The sequence below is a fragment of the Harmonia axyridis genome, chromosome 1 (genome assembly GCF_914767665.1).
Source record: "Harmonia axyridis chromosome 1, icHarAxyr1.1, whole genome shotgun sequence".
NCBI lineage: Eukaryota > Metazoa > Arthropoda > Insecta > Coleoptera > Coccinellidae > Harmonia > Harmonia axyridis.
The window spans coordinates 32960439-32981581 of NC_059501.1; the positions used below are offsets into that span (position 1 = coordinate 32960439).

Sequence of the window (21143 nt, forward strand, 5' to 3'; positions counted from 1 at the left end):
GACAACATTTTTTGAGTTAGGTATTGAAGTTTTGAGGAAAAAATTATATTTTTCCATTGATACGAGAAATACGAAGTTTGTGTATAAACTCTTAATTATTTTTATCAAAGTAATTGATTCAATTCGATAAAATCTATAATTTTCAAAATTCACAGATATTTAATCTCTGGAACCAAATAGCAGATTTAGCATATTTCAAGTACCTACAAGAATTTTTAAATGATTGTAACATCATAGTGGCCCTTATTACAAATAACTATTCTATATAATCAAATTTTGAAATTGATAATCAATTGTGTGGGTAATATAAACTTTTATTCAACATTTGTGAACGTTTCTCAATCCGTCGAGGTAATAATATTTCAAATTCCACTACTATGTAACAATCATTTATGAAGCCCTTGTATTTTGGCTCAATACAGACATTCTAACAGACATCTGTTAACATGCACTATGATCAGTCTTTCAGAAAATGCTGAACATATCTTCTATCGAAAGTTGTGATGCGTAGGATATGTTCGAATGCTTATGTCAGACTGAATTCTTTATAACTCTTGTCCAATCTGATTGTTTTCTATTATATAGGTTCGCTGAAAAATTCATATGAAAGGCGATAAAACAGATCTGAAACAGAGGCAAAGTGGAATAAAAAATTACAATATTGTAAGAATTCATTTCATAGCATTTTATCGATGTGACCTACACTCATTTCAAAAAGTGAACCCCATGTTTTTACGAATAGAAACGAAATGTATTCAACCTTTTCATATTGTTGAGATGAGCATCTTTTGCACAACTAAGAGGGGAAAAAATAATTGAAAAAATGTTTGGAATATTTCTTTAATGTAAACATTGTAAACGATGCCTAAGAATGCAGTTCTTTCAATATACGTTATGAAAAGAGTCATTCCATCAATCCGTCAATACGCTGAGTGTGAATGAAGCTGCCCTATAATAATCTTTGCTCTATGGCAAAAAGGTTGAACATTTTCAAATATAAAAATTAGAAGAAAAATTTGTAGCTATTAAGAAACTGGAGGGGTACAGAGCAAACTTCGATCTGGTTGTTGATTTGTTGCTCAATCAGCCCTAAGAAATCTATCATTCACCACACCCTACTGGGATCTCAGTTCCAGGAAACTTATCACTGCTTATAATTTCTAATTATAATCCTCAAAAGGGTTATGGCTTTCAAAAGCTTGTTCATCAACACCTCATTACGTTTGACGTTTGATGGAATGGAGAAATGTGCTTTTCAGTGACGAAACTTAGGTTGGCTCACTGAGTGATGACTATCGAGTCAAAAGAGGACACAAGGGTGCAGGAAGAGATACGAGACAACCATTAAATTCTTCCTTAAGGTTTCGGAACCAATTATTATAAAAAAAAATAATGCTCAATAGAAAAATCACACTAATTCTTATAGCAGGTACAATAACAGGGTCCATTACCTTTGAAACATCATTTACCCAATGAATGCAGCTCGACGTAATCAAATGGTATCCTATTTATCTTTATGGACGATAAAGCAAGGTCACATCGCAGGAGAGGTATTTAAGAATGATGTAGATCATATGTTGGATTGCGTATCAAGAAACATTTTCAATCGAAATAATTCATCTAGTGGTCTCAAAGAACATTGGGCTTATTCGAAGGAATGCATAATAATAATATTTCTTTATTTCCTTAAGACAGAGTACACCGTATAGAAAACGTCAAAATGAATATGCATACAACAATAATAATAATACGAAAAAAGAATTAGTAACTGAAACCGAAAATTTGATTTACAAAAGATTCAAATTCCTTAAACAAAAGAGTAATCCAAGTATTCGCTGACACTATAAAAACAGTTCATTAACAACAATTCCTTAATGTCATTCTTAAATTTTCTGTACTCCAAAAATTTCAGTCTCTCCGGAAGATGATTGAACAATCTGTTACCATAGTACGTTGGCGAGTGCTGAAATTTTGTTGTTCTATGTTTTGGAATACAGAGAATATCTTTATCTCTAGTATCGTAATCATGGTAATCAGAGCATTTTTTCAGCAACCTTGAGTTCTTTTTGATATGCAATAAACAATTTAACATGAAAACGCAGGGAAAACTCAACAATCTGTTGGAAATGAAGTAGGGTCTACAGGACTCCACTGGTGAAAAGCCGAAAATGAGCCGCATGATTTTTTTCTGTGCGATGAATGCACGATGACTCAAGGAGGATCCTCCCCACAACACGATGTTGTAGTTAAGGTGAGAGTTGGCCAAAGAATAACAGCCGCAAATTAGAGATTCCTCCGAAAGGACTTGCTTGAGATGTCTAATGGCGAAAAATGTACTACTCAATCTCGAACATACTGAGTCAACGTGGTTCCAACTCAGAACACCGTCAACCTGCAGTCCAAGAAACCTCACACATTCGGTACACCTCAACTCACCCGACGGAAGCTCCAAGATTAACTGGCGAACCATTTCCCACGACTGAAAGTACAAAAGATCTGTTTTATTGACATTCAGAATTATCGAGTTACGAAAACACCAATCAGTGAAACAGCGCAACAAAAGTTCACACCTGGCTGTGAGTTCCATCAGACTTGATGCGGAAATTATGAAGGATGTATCGTCAGCAAGGAAAAATTATCTTGATATGGGCCAACATAGCTGAATACACATTTATCTACATATTCATCAATATGAATATCAATTAATAATAATAATAATAATAATAATAATAATATTTATTAATTCCATAAAATTACACAAAGTAAAAATGGAACAGGTCAGACACAAACATAATTAACTTCCAGTACAGTTCTCTTTAAATTCACAAATACTATATGGCTCACAATTCAGAAGTAAAACATATAGGGCCTTCTTAAATTTAATATGACTCGATAGATTTCTGATATTTAAGGGCAACCCATTTAATAGACTGATTGCCATAAATTCAACATTTTTTTCTCTCAACGTAGTTTTATGTGTTGGTACAATAAGAGGACACATTCTTCTTGTATTATTCAAGTTTTTATATGGCTCAAAATACTGGCTATGTTTACTGACAAAGATTAACAGTCTATAAATGTACAGTCCATAAACTGTAAGTATATTGTTACTTTTGAAGAAACCCCTGCATGATTCCCTATATCCAAGATGTAACATAGTTCTCAAAGCTCGCTTTTGCACAACAAAAAGACCACTCACATATGAGGAGTTACCCCAGAATATTATACCGTATGACAAAATGGACTGAAAATTAGAATAATACACCAGTTTTAGAAGCTCAAGGTCAATCTGATTCCGTAACATGAAAAGCAGGTAACAAACAGAATTTAGTCTTCCTCTAAGTTGTTCTGTATGAGGTCCCCACTTCAGATGTTTATCAACTACAACCCCCAGAAAAACAACACTATCTTCAACCATGACATCTTTGCCTGAGATGTTAATTGACAAAGGATATTGTAGCTTGGATCTTTCACTATAAAAAAACATACACTGGGACTTGTCAATGTTCAAAAGAAGATTGTGGTTACAAAACCATTCTCCTACAGACGTCAGCAATCCTCTAGATTCCTCGGTGGCGGTGGAAACATTGCGGAGTTTTAGTAGATAATTGGTGTCGTCTGCAAACATACCCATTGAATGTCTCACTGCAACTCTAGCCTTTGGTAACCGGTTTATGTAAACAATAAAAAGTGCAGGTCCTGGAATGCTACCCTGTGGCACGCCCATAGATATCTCTCTTTCATCCGATATAAGAAGCTCACCATCCACCTCCATGACAACCATTTGTTTCCTGGATGACAAATAACTCTCAATGAGTCTCAACTGATTGTCTCTTACTCCACAGTCATCTAAAATTTCCAACAGTCTTTTATGCTCCACACAATCAAAGGCCTTCGACAGGTCCAAGAATAGGCCCATGGGAACCTCATCTTGTTCAATGGTCACGAGAACTTCCTTAATCAGCTCATAGACCGCAGTTTCTATATTTCTGTTTTTCACAAAGCCATGTTGATGCACTGAAATAACATTAAACTTATGAAAAAAAATCATTAATCTATTAGTCAAGATTTTCTCAAAGATTTTTGAGAACGATGGCAATATGCTGATTGGTCTGTAGCTATTCGGATCCCCGATAGGTCCCTTTTTGTAAAACGGTTTCACCAAGGCAATTTTCAGTTGATCAGGAAAAATGCCCTCCTTGAAGGAACGATTTATTATAAAACAGAGAGGTGATAGGATTATATCAATCGAGGATTTAACAACCTTCATAGGGATCTCATCATAACCCCAAGATTGTTTATCTTTTAAAGACCTTACCGTTTTCAGAACCTCCTCGTGAGAAACTTCAAACATGAAGAAAGAGTTTTCAAGTCTTTCTCCACTCGTTGTAGCCGTTTTATTCAGGCCATCTGTCAGTGTAGAGGGAAAATCAATGAAAAAGTCATTTAATTCATCTGGCAAAGGAGTATCTTGATTGCTGGAAACAGATGATGAAATCTTGCTCTTCGTGAGGGAATTTATGACCTTCCAGGAGGCTTTTGATCTATTATCGGAGTTCCTAATGATGTTACTGAAGTGCTCTTTCTTTGCTTTGGACAGAAGAAGATCATATTGTTTTTTAGTCGAGTTATATGTGGCTTTTAATTCAGGTCTTGAAAAAGAAATAATATGGAGTATGTCAAGTTGCTTCTTAATATCAACCAATTCAGGTGTTAGTTTAAACTTTCTATTTGACGATGAGGCATTGATCTTTACTTTAGGAAAACAGAGTTCAAAAGTTTCAGAAAATCGTGTATGGAATACATACCAAAGTTGATTTGGATCGCCTGGATGAGTAAAAATATCATCCCAATTTAATTTAGATAGCTCTTGCAGGAAAACTTTGATGGAATCGTCATTTATTATTCTTCTTTTAAGGGTTTTTTCTTTGTGATCATAAACTGAACAAAAAGTTGTGGTGAACTTCAGAGCTGAGTGGTCTGAAATATGGCACTCGATCACCTGAGTTTGGCCCACAAGAGATGTTACCACATTGTCTAAACAACTACCAGAAGAGGGGCGTGTTGGCTGAAGATTGGTGACTTTCAGGTTGAAACATTCCAAAAGTGATACAAACTCACTGACATCCTTGGAGCAAGACAGAATATCTAGATTAAAATCACCCACCAAAATGAATTCTGCTCTTTCCAGTGTACACCGTTCCAGAATTGTTCTAAGTTTCTCTAGAAACAGATCTACATCAGCTAAGGGCTGGGTATTAGGTCTATAAATACATATGATCAGAATTTTTCGATTGTCTAGAAAAACTTGGGCAGCTGAACACTCGATAACATTTGGAATTGAAAGTAAATTGTAATCTGACCTTTCAGTACAGTTGAGTTCTTTCCTACTGTATATTGCAGTTCCACCATGGCTTCCTCTCAAACGGCAAAAGCTCGACACTAGGTTATAATCTACAAGTTTGTATATCTGAAGTTCCTCCTCACACTTCCAATGTTCCGTGATTGCTAGTATATCAGCTTTTTCTTCCTGTGCCATCAACTGCAGCCCGTTCAATGCTGTGCCCAAGGACCTAACATTTTGGAGGATGAGACTGAAGCTTTTAGAAGGCTTTGATTTTCCAACTGCATTGGAGGAAATTACGTTTTCTCGTTTTGTCTGTTCTTCCGAAAAAAATTTCTGTCAAAAGAAAAATCTCTCAAAACAACCCCCTGAGGCCAGAAGGATTCACAAAACACACTCTTGTAAGCATTTTCATTCGGTAAGCCAATACTAAAAGATGAATTTTGTCCAAGAGTGTTAAGTTTCTTTATAATGATATTCTCCTTACCTTCGATATCTTTCAAGAAAGTTAGTATATCCTTTTCTGAAATCTCTTTACCAGCAATTTTACCTACGTACATCCAACGTCTTCGTATTGCACCTTTAATTGTTGAGTTATCCGCACTATTTTCTTTCGTTCCAAAACAAACCTTAGTGTTTCTTGACTGACGTTTTTTATTTCGAACCGTGATCCAATCTTCCATTCTATCAGTGTCCTTAATCTTATATACGGAGGTAGAAATATTTTTATTTGAATCGTTGATATTTATTTCAGGAATCGCCGGAACAGAATTGTTTACGTTGTTAACAATTCTTTTCGGCTCTACAAATGACATTTGCGCCTGCGGACGGTGCTCATGCGCATTACTTCTGTTTTCATGCACCACAGAACTATATGTATTCTTGAAAGTTGTGGCTGAGGCTACGGTATCAGTGACAACTGCAGGTACCTTATCTTGAAGCGTGTTGACAAATTTTTTTGTTGTGTTTTTACCTGATTTTATTTGGTTTTCGAGGATGGTGATCTTATCTTTCAAAAGATTGTTGTTTTCAATTAAAATTGAATTCTTACTCTTTGTTTCCTCCAATAAGAGCTTCAAATATTCAACTTCCGTACGAAGTGACTTATTTTCGGACTTGGCTGAAATTTCCTCTGCTGAAGCATGATGACAGGTGGTGTTTTTTCTATTAGCTGCTTTAACTAGGCAAGAGGGGTGAAAAATATCGTCACACTTGATGCATTTAAGATATTCTCCCACTTTCCGATTGCAATAACTGCAAATTTTATCTGAGTTTTCACTTGAAATACTCGGACTCGCTGAGCGATCATATTGCACATCTTCACACGTGGACATTCTGAACCGGAATGATCATCATTATGAATATATTAGAACCTATATCGCTCAGAAGAATATCAATATGTATATTGCAGTATCTCAATACTCTTTGTATTTTCGAGATTTCATTTGTTATTAATGTTTTCCGTCTATTTGTATTTTACTCTTTGTCCCGTATACAGGGTGTTACCAAATCAGTGCTGCACAGGTACAGAGAATGGCTTTTCTTGAGCATATTTAACCAATGGAAAAACTTGACAGCCTCTACTAGAATTATCCGATACTACTAGAAGAATATCCGTTCACGCACAATTGTGTAATTTATTTTGTTATCAGAAAATTATTCGCAATGGATTGTTTCTTTCAGCACATATTTCGTTAAATTTTGTTATTAACATATCTGTTATTCTCCGTCGCTGTTGAGTACCAACTATCAAATCTCATCGAGAAAGTAGTACCATATATGTCTCCTCTATGCTATCAAATTATCCACCTTCACAGACTATTTCAGCTGATCGATCTGATATTTATATTATCTTAGAACATCATTATCTGTTATTCTCCGTCTCTGCGCTAAGTACCAAATATGAAATCTCATCGAGAAAGTAGTATTATATATGTCCCGTCTATGCTATCAAGTTATCCACCTCCAAAGACTATTAGATCTGATCGGTTTGATATTTATATTATCTTAGAACATCATTATCTGTTATTCTCCGTCGCTTTTAAGTACCAAATATCAAATTCCATCGAGAAAGTAGTACCATATATGTCTCTTCTATGCTATCAAGTTATCCACCTCCGCAGACAATTTGATCTGATCGATCTGATATTTATATTATCTCAGAACATCATTATCTGTTATTTTCCGTCGCTTTTAAGTACCAACTATCAAATTTCATCGAGAAAGTAGTACCATATATGTCTCTTCTATGCTATCAAGTTATCCACCTCCGCAGACAATTTGATCTGATCGATCTGATATCTATATTATCTCAGAACATCATAATCTGTTATTCTCCGTCGCTTTTAAGTACCAAATATCAAATTTCATCGAGAAAGTAGTACCATTTATGTCTCTTCTACGCTATCAAATTATCCACCTCCACAGACTATTTGATCTGATCGATCTGATATTTATATTATCTCAGAACATCATTATCTGTTATTTTCCGTCGCTTTTAAGTACCAACTATCAAATCTCATCGAGAAAGTAGTACCATATATGTCTCTTCTATGCTATCAAGTTATCCACCTCCGCAGACAATTTGATCTGATCGATCTGATATCTATATTATCTCAGAACATCATTATCTGTTATTCTCCGTCGCTTTTAAGTACCAACTATCAAATCTCATAGAGAAAGTAGTACCATTTATGTCTCTTCTATGCTATCAAATTATCCACCTTCACAGACTATTTCAGCTGATCGATCTGATATTTATATTATCTTAGAACATCATTATCTTTTATTCTCCGTCTCTGCGCTAAGTACCAAATATCAAATCTCATCGAGAAAGTAGTATTATATATGTCCCGTCTATGCTATCAAGTTATCCACCTCCAAAGACTATTAGATCTGATCGGTTTGATATTTATATTATCTTAGAACATCATTATCTGTTATTCTCCGTCGCTTTTAAGTACCAAATATCAAATTCCATCGAGAAAGTAGTACCATATATGTCTCTTTTATGCTATCAAGTTATCCACCTCCGCAGACAATTTGATCTGATCGATCTGATATTTATATTATCTCAGAACATCATTATCTGTTATTTTCCGTCGCTTTTAAGTACCAACTATCAAATTTCATCGAGAAAGTAGTACCATATATGTCTCTTCTATGCTATCAAGTTATCCACCTCCGCAGACAATTTGATCTGATCGATCTGATATCTATATTATCTCAGAACATCATAATCTGTTATTCTCCGTCGCTTTTAAGTACCAAATATCAAATTTCATCGAGAAAGTAGTACCATTTATGTCTCTTCTACGCTATCAAATTATCCACCTCCACAGACTATTTGATCTGATCGATCTGATATTTATATTATCTCAGAACATCATTATCTGTTATTCTCCGTCGCTTTTAAGTACCAACTATCAAATCTCATAGAGAAAGTAGTACCATTTATGTCTCTTTTATGCTATCAAGTTATCCATCTCCAAAGATTATTTGATCTGAACGATCTGATATTTATATTATCTTAGAACATCATTATCTGTTATTCTCCGGTGCTTTTAAGTACCAACTATCAAATCTCATCGATAAAGTAGTACCATATATGTCTCTTTTATGCTATCAAGTTATCCATCTCCAAATATTTGATCTGATCGATCTGATATTTATATTATCTTAGAACATCATTATCTGTTATTCTCCGTCGCTTTTGAGTACCAAATATCAAATCTCATCGATTGAGTAGTACCATTTATGTCTCTTCTATGCTATCAAATTATCCACCTCCACAGACTATTAGATCTGATCGATCTGATATTTATATTATCTCAGAACATCATTCTATGTTATTTTCCGTCGCTTTTAAGTACCAACTATCAAATTTCATCGAGAAAGTAGTACCATATATGTCTCTTCTATGCTATCAAGTTATCCACCTCCACAGACAATTTGATCTGATCGATCTGATATTTATATTATCTCAGAACATCATTATCTGTTATTCTCCGTCGCTTTTAAGTACCAACTATCAAATCTCATCGAGAAAGTAGTACCATATATGTCTCTTTTATGCTATCAAGTTATGCATCTCCAAAGATTATTTGATGTGAACGATCTGATATTTATATTATCTTAGAACATCATTATCTGTTATTCTCCGGCGCTTTTAAGTACCAACTATCAAATCTCATCGATAAAGTAGTACCATATATGTCTCTTTTATGCTATCAAGTTATCCATCTCCAAATATTTGATCTGATCGATCTGATATTTATATTATCTTAGAACATCATTATCTGTTATTCTCCGTCACTTCTAAGTACCAAATATCAAATCCCATCGATAAAGTAGTACCATTTATGTCTCTTCTATGCTATCAAGTTATCCACCTCCAAAGACTATTTGATCTGATCGATCTGATATTTATATTATCTCAGAACATCATTATCTGTTATTCTCCGTCGCTTTTAAGTACCAACTATCAAATCTCATCGAGAAAGTAGTACCATTTATGTCTCTTTTATGCTATCAAGTTATCCATCTCCAAAGATTATTTGATCTGAACGATCTGATATTTATATTATCTTAGAACATCATTATCTGTTATTCTCCGGCGCTTTTAAGTACCAACTATCAAATCTCATCGATAAAGTAGTACCATATATGTCTCTTTTATGCTATCAAGTTATCCATCTTCAAATATTTGATCTGATCGATCTGATATTTATATTATCTTAGAACATCATTATCTGTTATTTTCCGTCGCTTTTGAGTACCAAATATCAAATCTCATCGATTAAGTAGTACCATTTATGTCTCTTCTATGCTATCAAATTATCCACCTCCACAGACTATTTGATCTGATCGATCTGATATTTATATTATCTCAGAACATCATTATCTGTTATTTTCCGTCGCTTTTAAGTACCAACTATCAAATTTCATCGAGAAAGTAGTACCATATATGTCTCTTCTATGCTATCAAGTTCTCCACCTCCACAGACAATTTGATCTGATCGATCTGATATTTATATTATCTCAGAACATCATTATCTGTTATTCTCCGTCGCTTTTAAGTACCAACTATCAAATCTCATCGAGAAAATTGTACCATATATGTCTCTTTTATGCTATCAAGTTATCCATCTCCAAAGATCATTTGATCTGAACGATCCGATATTTATATTATCTCAGAACATCATTATCTGTTATTCTCCGTCGCTTTTAAGTACCAACTATCAAATCTCATCGACTAAGTAGTACCATATATGTCTTTTCTATGCTATCAAGTTATCCACCTCCAAAGACTATTTGATCTGATCGATCTGATATCTTTATTAACTAAGAACATCATTATTTGTTATTCTCCATCGCTGTTAACTACCAACTATCAAACCTCACTATAGGCCACATAGGTACCATAGGCGTCTCTTCTATGCTATCAAGTTATCTATGTATATCCTCAGACTATTTGATCTGGTCGGTCTGATATCATATCTGATCTAACCGGATATTATGTACGAATGTGATGTTTGGATCAGTTCAATTTAGTTGTAGAGATAAACAATGTTTCGAATGTTGAAATATAAAAAATCAGAGATTCGGAATTAACAGCATAATTATCAATATCGAAAAGAGATATGAACACGAAAGGAGCCTCTATGAATATTGAAATAATTTATTCACATAAATAATCCTGCTCATAAGGAGAGCATGACATTTGAATGAAATTTTTCCTCGTCATTGATTGTGACCCTAACAACTATAGCATAATGCATAAATAAACATTTTTAGAAAAATCAGTTTTTCAATTTACGTTCAAAAGTTTATATTATCATTCAATGGCACTCTTCGTCTAGTCGACATGGAATTCAGAGCTTATAATGTTTCGGTGGGTTTTATCTGTATGTATTGGTTATAAAAATTCCGAAGGAAATATGGGAGATTTTATTTCAATGAATGAACAACTAAAACGTTATGAATATATTGAATAAAATAAATTAAATAAATACATAATTACAATTATACAATAAGTCGTAAAATAAAATAAATATTTCAGGTAAAATATAAACATCACAAAATATATTTTTCAATTCATGTTTGGGAGGACAATAAACGATAATAAAATATTTATTTATTTTTGAAATTTTTCATAATCTAAATCACTGTACATTCACAAAAGAAACATTTTCTGGATTCGAAATATACCTAAGTTTCGAATGGATAATTCGTATATTATACGAAAAATAAATATTAGGGAAGATAATCAACAATGATATTTTATTATATTTGTAAGTTTTCAAAAATCGGATATTCACAAAAAAACTTCAAGTTTTTAGGGTTCGAAACACTGGCTTTCGATAGATATACGAAGCAATTCGAAGAGACCTTTCAAAATAAATGATGCATCGCATCTGTTCCCACGAAATTTGCTGTTTTGAGATTCATAAAGTTTGAGTAGCTAATCTGATGGGATAATATATATCAGTTTCGGAACACCCTTATTCGATTAGCCAGCCTTGGTGTATTTTGTAAATAAATACGCGAGAGCAGTTTCCGTTCATGTTTTGAAGAATCAGAATTTCATATCCTCTGCTGCTGGGAGAGAATATAAAAATGATCGGTAGAATTGACACATATTACAATTTAATGTTATACAGATATTAGCCAGTTAATAATTATTCTCGTTTTAATTGGCTCCTGAAAAAACAATGATAACCTCAATATTCAAAACAATTCCTTGAAATTTTGTGAATTTGTTATTATAACTGTTCTACAGAAAATATTGGTGGAACATAGAGTGAAACTTTGGAATTAACTCAAGTAGTCCATTTACTCAGAACACATTATGCTTCTATAAAATTCTTCTATATGGAACAGTCTTTTCTGAAGTACTAAGAATACGTCCAGCTTGATAACATTAAAAAATCAATAGGTTCCATCCAGGTAGAATATTTTCTTTCCCTACCATCCTCGTAGTGCCGTAATCCACAAATGATTCTCATAATTCTAATAGGTCGTTCAGGGAATTGGAAAGGATCGGGTATTCTGAATGTGGCATCAATTAATTCCAGTAATGGACTCGATCCAAGGTTTGAACCATTGCGTCCGCATATATACACCCGGTAAGTAGGGGGATGCGCATTTCACCCCGTGGGATACCGTTCCAGCCAACTGATATCTGCCATCGCTGCGTGGAAGAACCAGTGGCCCTCCTGAATCACCCTGGAAAAAAAAAACGAGAATTAATTTCGTGTGGTTTGATTAACGAGATGTTCGTGAGTTTCAGAAGGGAATGTCTTCATGAAACGAATGAGTCGAATTGTTTCGGACATTCCCTTATGAACTGTTTTTTTCGCTACTGTTACGACGTGTATTGTTTGTAGTATGAGCAGGAGTTTGATGAGAATTTCATATCTTATTTTGAAAGAATGATGATTAATTTTTAATGAATATGATGTGAAATCATGTTCAAATTTGTGTTCATATTATTTTTCATGATATTTCGCATAAACCTTCAGATCGTTATTTTATAGTCAAGTTATCGCTTCTACTGAATCGTATTTTCGTGAAATAATATTTCCTACAAAATGCACTTATTATTGAATTCTCCATAAATTATTAGTCTCAAAGTGCTTTCTTTAAGAAATTATTTCCATTTTCCTAATTCAAGGAACTCAAATCTCCGATTTTCAACTCCACTTTCAAGGTGTTAAAAAGGACACCAAAAGTTATTTATATAAGTAAATCTAACAAAGAGGTGTCTGTAAGTATAGACAGAACAAAACCAGTATATGTTCTTCAGGAAAGTTACGACAAAGAAACAGATATTGGTAGATTCCAAAAGGTAACCTTCTCTGTTAATCCCGTTGATCATTTTTAGTACTTTTCATTCATTTTTAATACTTTTTTTTTTGGCGGGGAGTAATATACACACCCTGTATATATTTATTATTTAATCATCTACGTGAAGAAAGTTTGACAGACATAAATAAATATATGAAAACTTGTCAGATGTCGTATCTTGAATTGCTAAATACCACTACAGTAGCCATCGATTATTATTTCTATTGTATTACTTTGCAATGCACTTATATTGGCACGATGGTACTTACTGAAGATAATATTTTTACCGTAGTCGATCTCGGGATTAAGGAGGATTAGAGGAGTCTTATAACACTGTTTTTTTTTTCTGTACTTGTGTAATTTTCAATTTGTATGATCTTTGTGTCAATCAATCAATCAAATTTTATTCATTCAGTTTCTACATAATTTTCTACAAACTTTGAAATAAAATGAATCAGTATACACTTTAACCCATCATGAATAGCATAAAGAGAGAGCATTGCCTGATACAATGTCAATGTGTGGTTGATAATTTCATATTTTTTCTTTATGAAGAGATTTTGTACGGTTTATTGAATAAATGAAAAAAATAAATGAATATCAAAATTTAAAATGTACTTATATTTAGGTGGAGAGAAAGCCTGCTGAGACAGCTGTTTCTTTGGATGATCCGAATTCCTTTTGAGATTAATCGTGTAGATAAGGATTGCTCAGAAAAACACAGAGAATTGATTTTTAACTTTATATATATATATTTAATTCTTCTTCTCAAAATTTTGCAATTTACCGATATTTTAGTATAGTATATCACTTGGAGGAAGTCAGCATTAATTCGATTATACAAGTGTTGTCCAAGTTTCGAGAAATTCCTTTGGAGCCAGTGTATTTATTGCCTAACAATACTTTTAAATAAACCCCGGTATTTAGCGGATCGCGGCATTCACCTCAAAGAGACATATATGGCTAAGCGTTTTTATGGACTAGTTCAAGTGACTTTGGATATACTATACCTACTATGAAAGCCTGTTGTTTCTATGGAACATGCGCGCACAAATAAATCGCAGATATTCAATGTAAAATGCAGGGTAATTTCAAGGTTAATTGAATTTTTTGAATGAGGAATAAACATTTTCCTTCGAAGAATCTCACTCTTCATAAAACCCTAGGAAAACCCCACAGAAATTGTGGGGATATGAGTGTTTAATGCTTGAAATGGTTATGGTCAAAATCTTCTACTCACTAACTTGTGAGCTTATTTGATGAAGTGAGTACTCATTTTTCACTAGTTGAATGTTCAAAAGGTTCCCCATGACTAGCAATGCATAGTTCAATTCTCTGTTCAAAGTTTCAGTTGGTTGATACGAGCATCAATTAACGAGAAAAAATAATAAATAACAAAAAATGAATAAGAAAAAAACGATACTAGAGAAAATTGTCTGTTTACAGAGGTAACCATTTCGGAATTGGGGTTGTGGTGAGATTTTATTGTCGCGGTGTCTACTGATGCGTGGGGTTGGAAAAAAAATTCGGAAAACGAACCAGTATTCATTTTTCATTCATATGAGAATCAAGAACACATAATTCTGTTAGAAATTACATTGAAATACTTGATCATGACCATCTTAAGCATGACACAATTCATTTTTTCACTGTGAAGTATACTGTATGAATTTTTTTTTATAAATCATTTCTGCATTCGATGTCCTCTTGAAGACTAAAAAACTTTCATTTGAATCATTTTTTAATCCAGGCTATTTTTAAGGAGCAAATCTTTTGAAATGGGCCACCCTGTATATATGTTGTCCAATTCGAAGTCAAGATCATATTCAAAAATTCAAATAGTAAACGTGATCTAAAGAAGTCTAAAACTGCAAACCTATTAATTTTCCTTTTTTTACCACTTGTAATTCTCTACTTGAGCTTCCATAGACTTTGAAGGCGACCTTCAAATTGAACTTGTACTCAATTAGATAAAGGTAGACCATGAAAAACTCATACAGCAATGTGTGAATAAATCAATCCTCCAAAAAGGAAAGTTGAAATTGATAAATTTTTTGTAATAGGTAATGGCTGCTATATTTTATATATTATCAAGCGTTTGAAGGTTTCCACTACTATTAATTACTCTATATTGAAATGAACTTTTATCATGATTCCATTGTATCAATTTTCATAATGTTTACTCTAAATGGTTATAAAAAAGGTCTACGAAGACTTTCGAAAATACGTTGAAATTCGATAGTGAACCGAAAGTTTGAAACTAATGTTTAGTTTAATAACTGTTTTTCAGTTACACTACTGCAGTAACGTGTACAGTAAATAATAACAATAACATGACGAGTCGAAGCGCTAGGATACCCAAGGATCTCTTATTAATTTTTTTACTGATTGGACTCAATTTGCATAATGAAGGTATCAGAACTTTGTTAGTTAAATCCTAAGTGAAATTGAACTTTGTTTTCATGTTGTGAATAATAATAATTGGAGAGCACAAAAACGTAGGACCCTCATAGAATGGTGCTTTTCAATTAAGCTGGGTTGAATATCGATCTACTTCTCCGCTGATGAGATGATGAGAATGGAATGAAGACTGGAATATGAATATAGATTACACTTGGGATCATGTAAATAATATAATATGGACCTCATTTGATAATCATGCTTCCATGTTCTGTCTGCATAAGGTTTTAACTGACGTGCTGATCCTTATTGATCTGGTGTGTCGAAAATTTGAGCAGGCTCTAATCTATTATTTCTTTGAGCATGAAGTGAGTGAATGGATGTGATGTTGCGAACGTTTCAAGATGTCGCAACATAAAAATGGGAAAGTAAGGAGATGAATCTTCAAATTTAAATCACTGTAGTACAATTTATGAAAACTTTTTCGAAAGAAATTTGGAATTATGGTTTATCAGTGAGATATGTGGTTAATACTGAGTTGAAGACATGGATGAAGCAAATGATGGTCAAACTGAAGTATTTAGGATATTTCCCATTTTTCAGACGTTTCATTCTCCAAACAATGTTACAATGCCTGTAATAAGGTAGAAAATTGTAGGTCCCGATCTTGCATACTGAGGTAAAGTCCATAATCGTCCAAATTCTGACTAAGGGTTTAGCAAATTATGACCGTTAGAAGTTTTGTTTTTCTGTTAATAGCTAAACTTCATATTGGATCGAGGTCAACATTTGCATTGTATTGTAGAATGACACAATCAACAAGTATTTCTCCTTAAAATATTATCAATGTAATAATCTTAGCTCACCTCACATGAATCCTTCTGTCCATTTGCATATCCTGCACAGAGGAAAGAGTCTAGAATTACTTTCGAATGAGCGGCTGTTTTGAACATCTCCTGGCATACTGAATTCTCCATTATAGGTACTTGGACTTCCTGAAGTACCGATGGAACTCCTCCATTGTATTTAAGTCTTCCCCAACCTGTTACTGTAGCCATTCTTCCAGTGAAATCTTCATTGTCTCTCGGTAAGCATATGGGTACTGAAAATTGTTATCTTCGTTATACTTATGTCCTTATGATGAATTATTGAAAAATATTTTTTTTTATGAACAGTTTCGAATATTCTGAAAGAATAAAGATAGTTTCTAAAAAAATTATGTTCTACAAAGTAACTTTTTCTGATCTCAACTCGAACAAGCTAGATCTATTTATAAAAGAAGTTGAGAAATATTTGAGACTAATTTACTCTTTCGTAGTTTTGAATGAACAACAACGCATGCCATAAAATCGTAGAGAATAGCACAATTCCTCTATAGGTAACCACAACCGTAGAAAATTCAAGAAGAATATTGAAAAAAATTACAATATATACTAACTGACAAAGAAACCGCAACACCCAGTAGGATCTGTTTAGATTTAAATTGTTTTTTGGTGAACATAGATGGTATAGCAAGGAGTAAATAATTGAATTTGGAGAAAAAAATCGTGAAGGTTTCTTCATGTAAACAATTTTTGTTACTTAAATACATATTGTAGTCGTTTTTTGCAAGTTTTTTTGAAATTTACAACAAACCAGCTGTTCAAGGAGATCCAAAGTCGATATTTAGTTGTTGTTTGAATACCTAGAGCACGTGTACGATGAATTTATCGCCAGATAAGTGAATTTGAAAGAGGTCGAATTATTGGTCTACGGGAGGCGGAGTTGTTATTTTGAGAAATCGCTAACCGTACCAACAGTAATCCAACTACTATTATGAGATGTTGTCATACGTGATTGGATAATACCCAAAATAGAAGAAGAGTAAGCAGCGGACGTCGAAAGGGCACAAATGAAGTTGAGATCGACGTTAAAACTTATGACCATTAGAGACCAATTTGCGACTCTTCGATCTTTGGCAGATGGGTGGTTTGGAGAACAAGGCCATCCTGTAACTGTCCGAACGGTTTAACGTCAGATGAGGTCTTTTGGACTGTGTGTTACCTCTGATGGTTGAGCATCGCCGGCAATGATTACAGTGGTGCAGAGAACGTCAATAGAACGTGGAATGGCATCAGGTCGTCTTTTGTGATGAATCTCGATTCTCCTTGGGTGCACATGATGTCTGGAGAAAGATTAGACGAAGTCGGGGAGAAAGATGTGACCCTCAGTTTGATGTTGAGCGTCATGTACACCGAACAGTAGGTGCTACGGTTTGGGGTACTATTGCACATGCAAGTAGGTCTCCTTTAGTCTTTATTCGAGGTTACATGACAGCGCTGAGTTACATTCAAGGAAAAGTGAAGCCATATCTTCTTCCTTACGTTAACCGGATCGAGAATCCAATATTTCAGCAAGATAATGACCGACCTCATGATGCCAGAGATAGTTTAAACTTTTTCGGAGCGACCCATGTGAATCTTTTGCCATGGCCGTCCAGATCCCCCGATCTTTCGCCTATAGAGCATGTTTAGGACATCATGGGTAGAAGGCTTGGAAATTTACCCCAGCCCTCACAGACTTTGGCGGCTCTGAGACATGAAATACAGGTAGATTGGGATAGTATCCCTCAAGAAGATATAAACCATCTTATTGCATCAATACCGATACGTGTTGGGAAGTGTATAGATAATCGCGGTGGACAAACACATTATTAACAAATTTATAAAAATAATTGTAAACCCTTCATTTTTTCCTCCAAATTTCAATCATTTACGCCTTGCTATACCATCTGTGTTAAAAAAAAATAATTTAAACAGCTCCTTCTGGGTGTTGCAGTTTCTTTGTCAGTTATTATATTTCCGTTACCAAGAAACTCACGGTGTTGAGATTTTGGGTGTTGTTATGAAATTACAGTGGAATTGTTTCAACTCAACATGGTCAGCTTGTAAGGGATATTTGTGGTGAATCAGTCTGAAGGATGAACAAAAAACTCATCAATTACTTCCGTTGAAATATTAACGATAAGTTATAATGAGCATAGAATTACGTGCAAGCTGATGAAGATCTTCATGAAACGATTAGATACAAATGTAATTGAAAAATTCTCAGAATTTCATTGGTTACATTTTCTCATTGTGAAATTAACCTTTCATTTGAATGTTCCAGAATCCAAAGAAATATAATCAGAATCAAATTTCAAGAACGCATTCCGATTATGTTTGCTAATAAATCAAGGACCGAGAAATATAACCAACTCAATCAGTCATGAAATGTCCGAATGAAAATCCTGAAATTTTGAACAGAATGAAAAACTCAATTCTTCCCCTCATAATCAAATGAAGAGCGGAAAGGAACAGTTGAATCAAGTCAGCAAATGAAATAATTGGATTAATCGTCCCACCTCAACTTCCGTTTCTTTACTTTCGCTGACCTCATTTGGTCTGAATGAAATATGAAGCTAGGCATATAAAAGAACCCCAAATTATGAGGTTTGCTAAATATCTGCTTCAGATCTATAGAGGGTATGTCATCGCTCAAAATTATATTTTTGAGTTATTCAACAAGAAGACAATCAGAAATTGATAGTGTTGTATAATGAATTAATATTATGTATAGTGAAATATTATGAGAAATTAATATTCTGTATCTGAATCAGATCGTTTTTGAGCCTTATATCATTTCTTGCCAATGTTTGTATTTTTCGAAATTTTGGCCGAAAATAGTTTCTATTGTTGGACTCGGTAATTATGAATATGTGATCAAATTCAATTTTATCCGACCGTTCGGCAGGTAGTGAAAGCGAAAACCCCTTCTGGAAAAACCTAGTTGCTCGAAATTTTCTGAATATGACCGTTAGAAATTTTGTTCTTTTAAGAATTAAAACTCGATAAAGAACAAATTTTGGACTGTTATGTGGAATAATAACTTCTTGTTTCACGCAAAATTTTATATCGATTGCATAATTGGAACAAAATAAAATTCAAGAAAAAATCGAAAAAAAATTCAGTGATTTTGAGTTGAGATTTTGCATGTAGTAATACATAAAATAATAATTTCAAGATAGGCGAGAAATGTCATGTTCATTGCGTTGTCAGAAGCATAGAACATGGAGAGAAAAATCCGATATTTCCGTGACAACCTGCAGGTTTGACACAGATTTTGCTCACATATATAGATTCGAATTTTATAGAAATTAGTGAAAAGCATAGAAATAATCAGATTGACGGAAGGACACTGCTCTTGTTATAGAAACCTCAATATTTCTGTGCTCATCAACTGTTGAACCATAGAAATATTGGGACTCTTAGATAAAAAAAGTTTTTGAGTATTTTCTATCATTTATATTAATACAAACCATACGATGTTATATATTTTTGAAATCAGGAAAAATTAAGCCTTCAAAAAAAGGCACAGAAATATAGTATTCTCATTTAAAAAAAAAATAACCTTGGGTCATAGCTTCGTAATTGAAGACCCTTTTGAAAAGACGAACACGCCACTGGATTCTACGAAAAAGTGCCTGTATAATGTTTTAATTTCAGAGCTCTATCATCAGAATTAGCGGAGATATAAATGTTTTCGCCATTTTTCCAATTTTCGCTTATAGCTCGATAACAAAAGAAGGTGGCAGAAAATGAATACTTGTTAGTTTCTCAGAAAAAGAGACCGAGAATAGGGTATCAGAATTTGTTTCCTCTGGTTTAAAAGCTGTAGTGATAAAACATCGAAATATGCCCACCCTGTACATAGGTAGGTATTATATTCATGTTAGTCTCTGAGTTCATAAAGCTCGAGCTGTGCTTTAATGAGAAATATGCGGTAGCAGAAGGAAAATATTTTTCAATTTACACTAGCCTGAGTGCTAACTTTTTTCATTTTATTTATGCCAACAACTTTCCTAGTCTTTTTATTTTCTTTCAGAATTTATTCGATCATTCAATTATTTCAGTAATATGTTATTGAATTTGGGGAGTAGGAATTATGTGTATTAGATATACTGGTTGAATTTTTGAAATGAATCAGTCAGAAATCCCGAAAAGGAAATATCGGAAAAATGTTTCGAAAAAAAGTTTTGTGGTTTTTAGGGCAAAGTCCACTTGCTAAAACCTCTTTAATTTATTTCAGCCTTGGAGGGGAAAGGAGGTCAATTTTGGGATATCGAATAAGAACTCCTGTTTTTTTATGGCTGATCCGTATTCTACTAGAAAACATCAAAAAGTTTTGTACAAACAGTTTTTAACGATTCGTCACAGATGCCTCTGTAATCGAATTTGAATTTTCCGTCTGAACGACCCTAATCCGTTGCATTGATCATTCACATGAAATTTCAGTCGGAAATTATCCAACTATTCGTTGAAATGTAATATTAACCTGCAGAAAATGTATGAATAAAATACGGATTCGAAATATTTCGAGAAAAGCAACTCTGTCCTCAACCCTCAAAAATGCTTGAAAATAGTGACAGACATTTGTTAAAAATCTGCTGATGAATAGACATCAAAATGGACACTAAAGCCCAGTGTTCTTTTGATTGAACAGTCATCTTATTAAACAAAAACAAGCTGAGTAG

The 21143-nt window shown here is 33.7% G+C and overlaps 1 protein-coding gene across 1 annotated transcript in view; it reads right to left on the reverse strand.

Annotated features, from left to right (window-relative positions):
* Positions 1–11442: 11442 nt before the first annotated feature.
* Positions 11443–21143, reverse strand: part of LOC123688810 (serine protease filzig) — a 55143-nt gene continuing 45442 nt past the window's right edge. Inside the window, exons 4-5 of the mRNA XM_045627482.1 lie at positions 16459–16694; positions 11443–12571 (exon numbers count right to left, since the gene is read on the reverse strand). Coding sequence (XP_045483438.1) covers positions 12407–12571; positions 16459–16694 — 401 coding nt within the window. The 3' untranslated portion in view covers positions 11443–12406. The remainder of the gene's footprint in view (positions 12572–16458; positions 16695–21143) is intronic.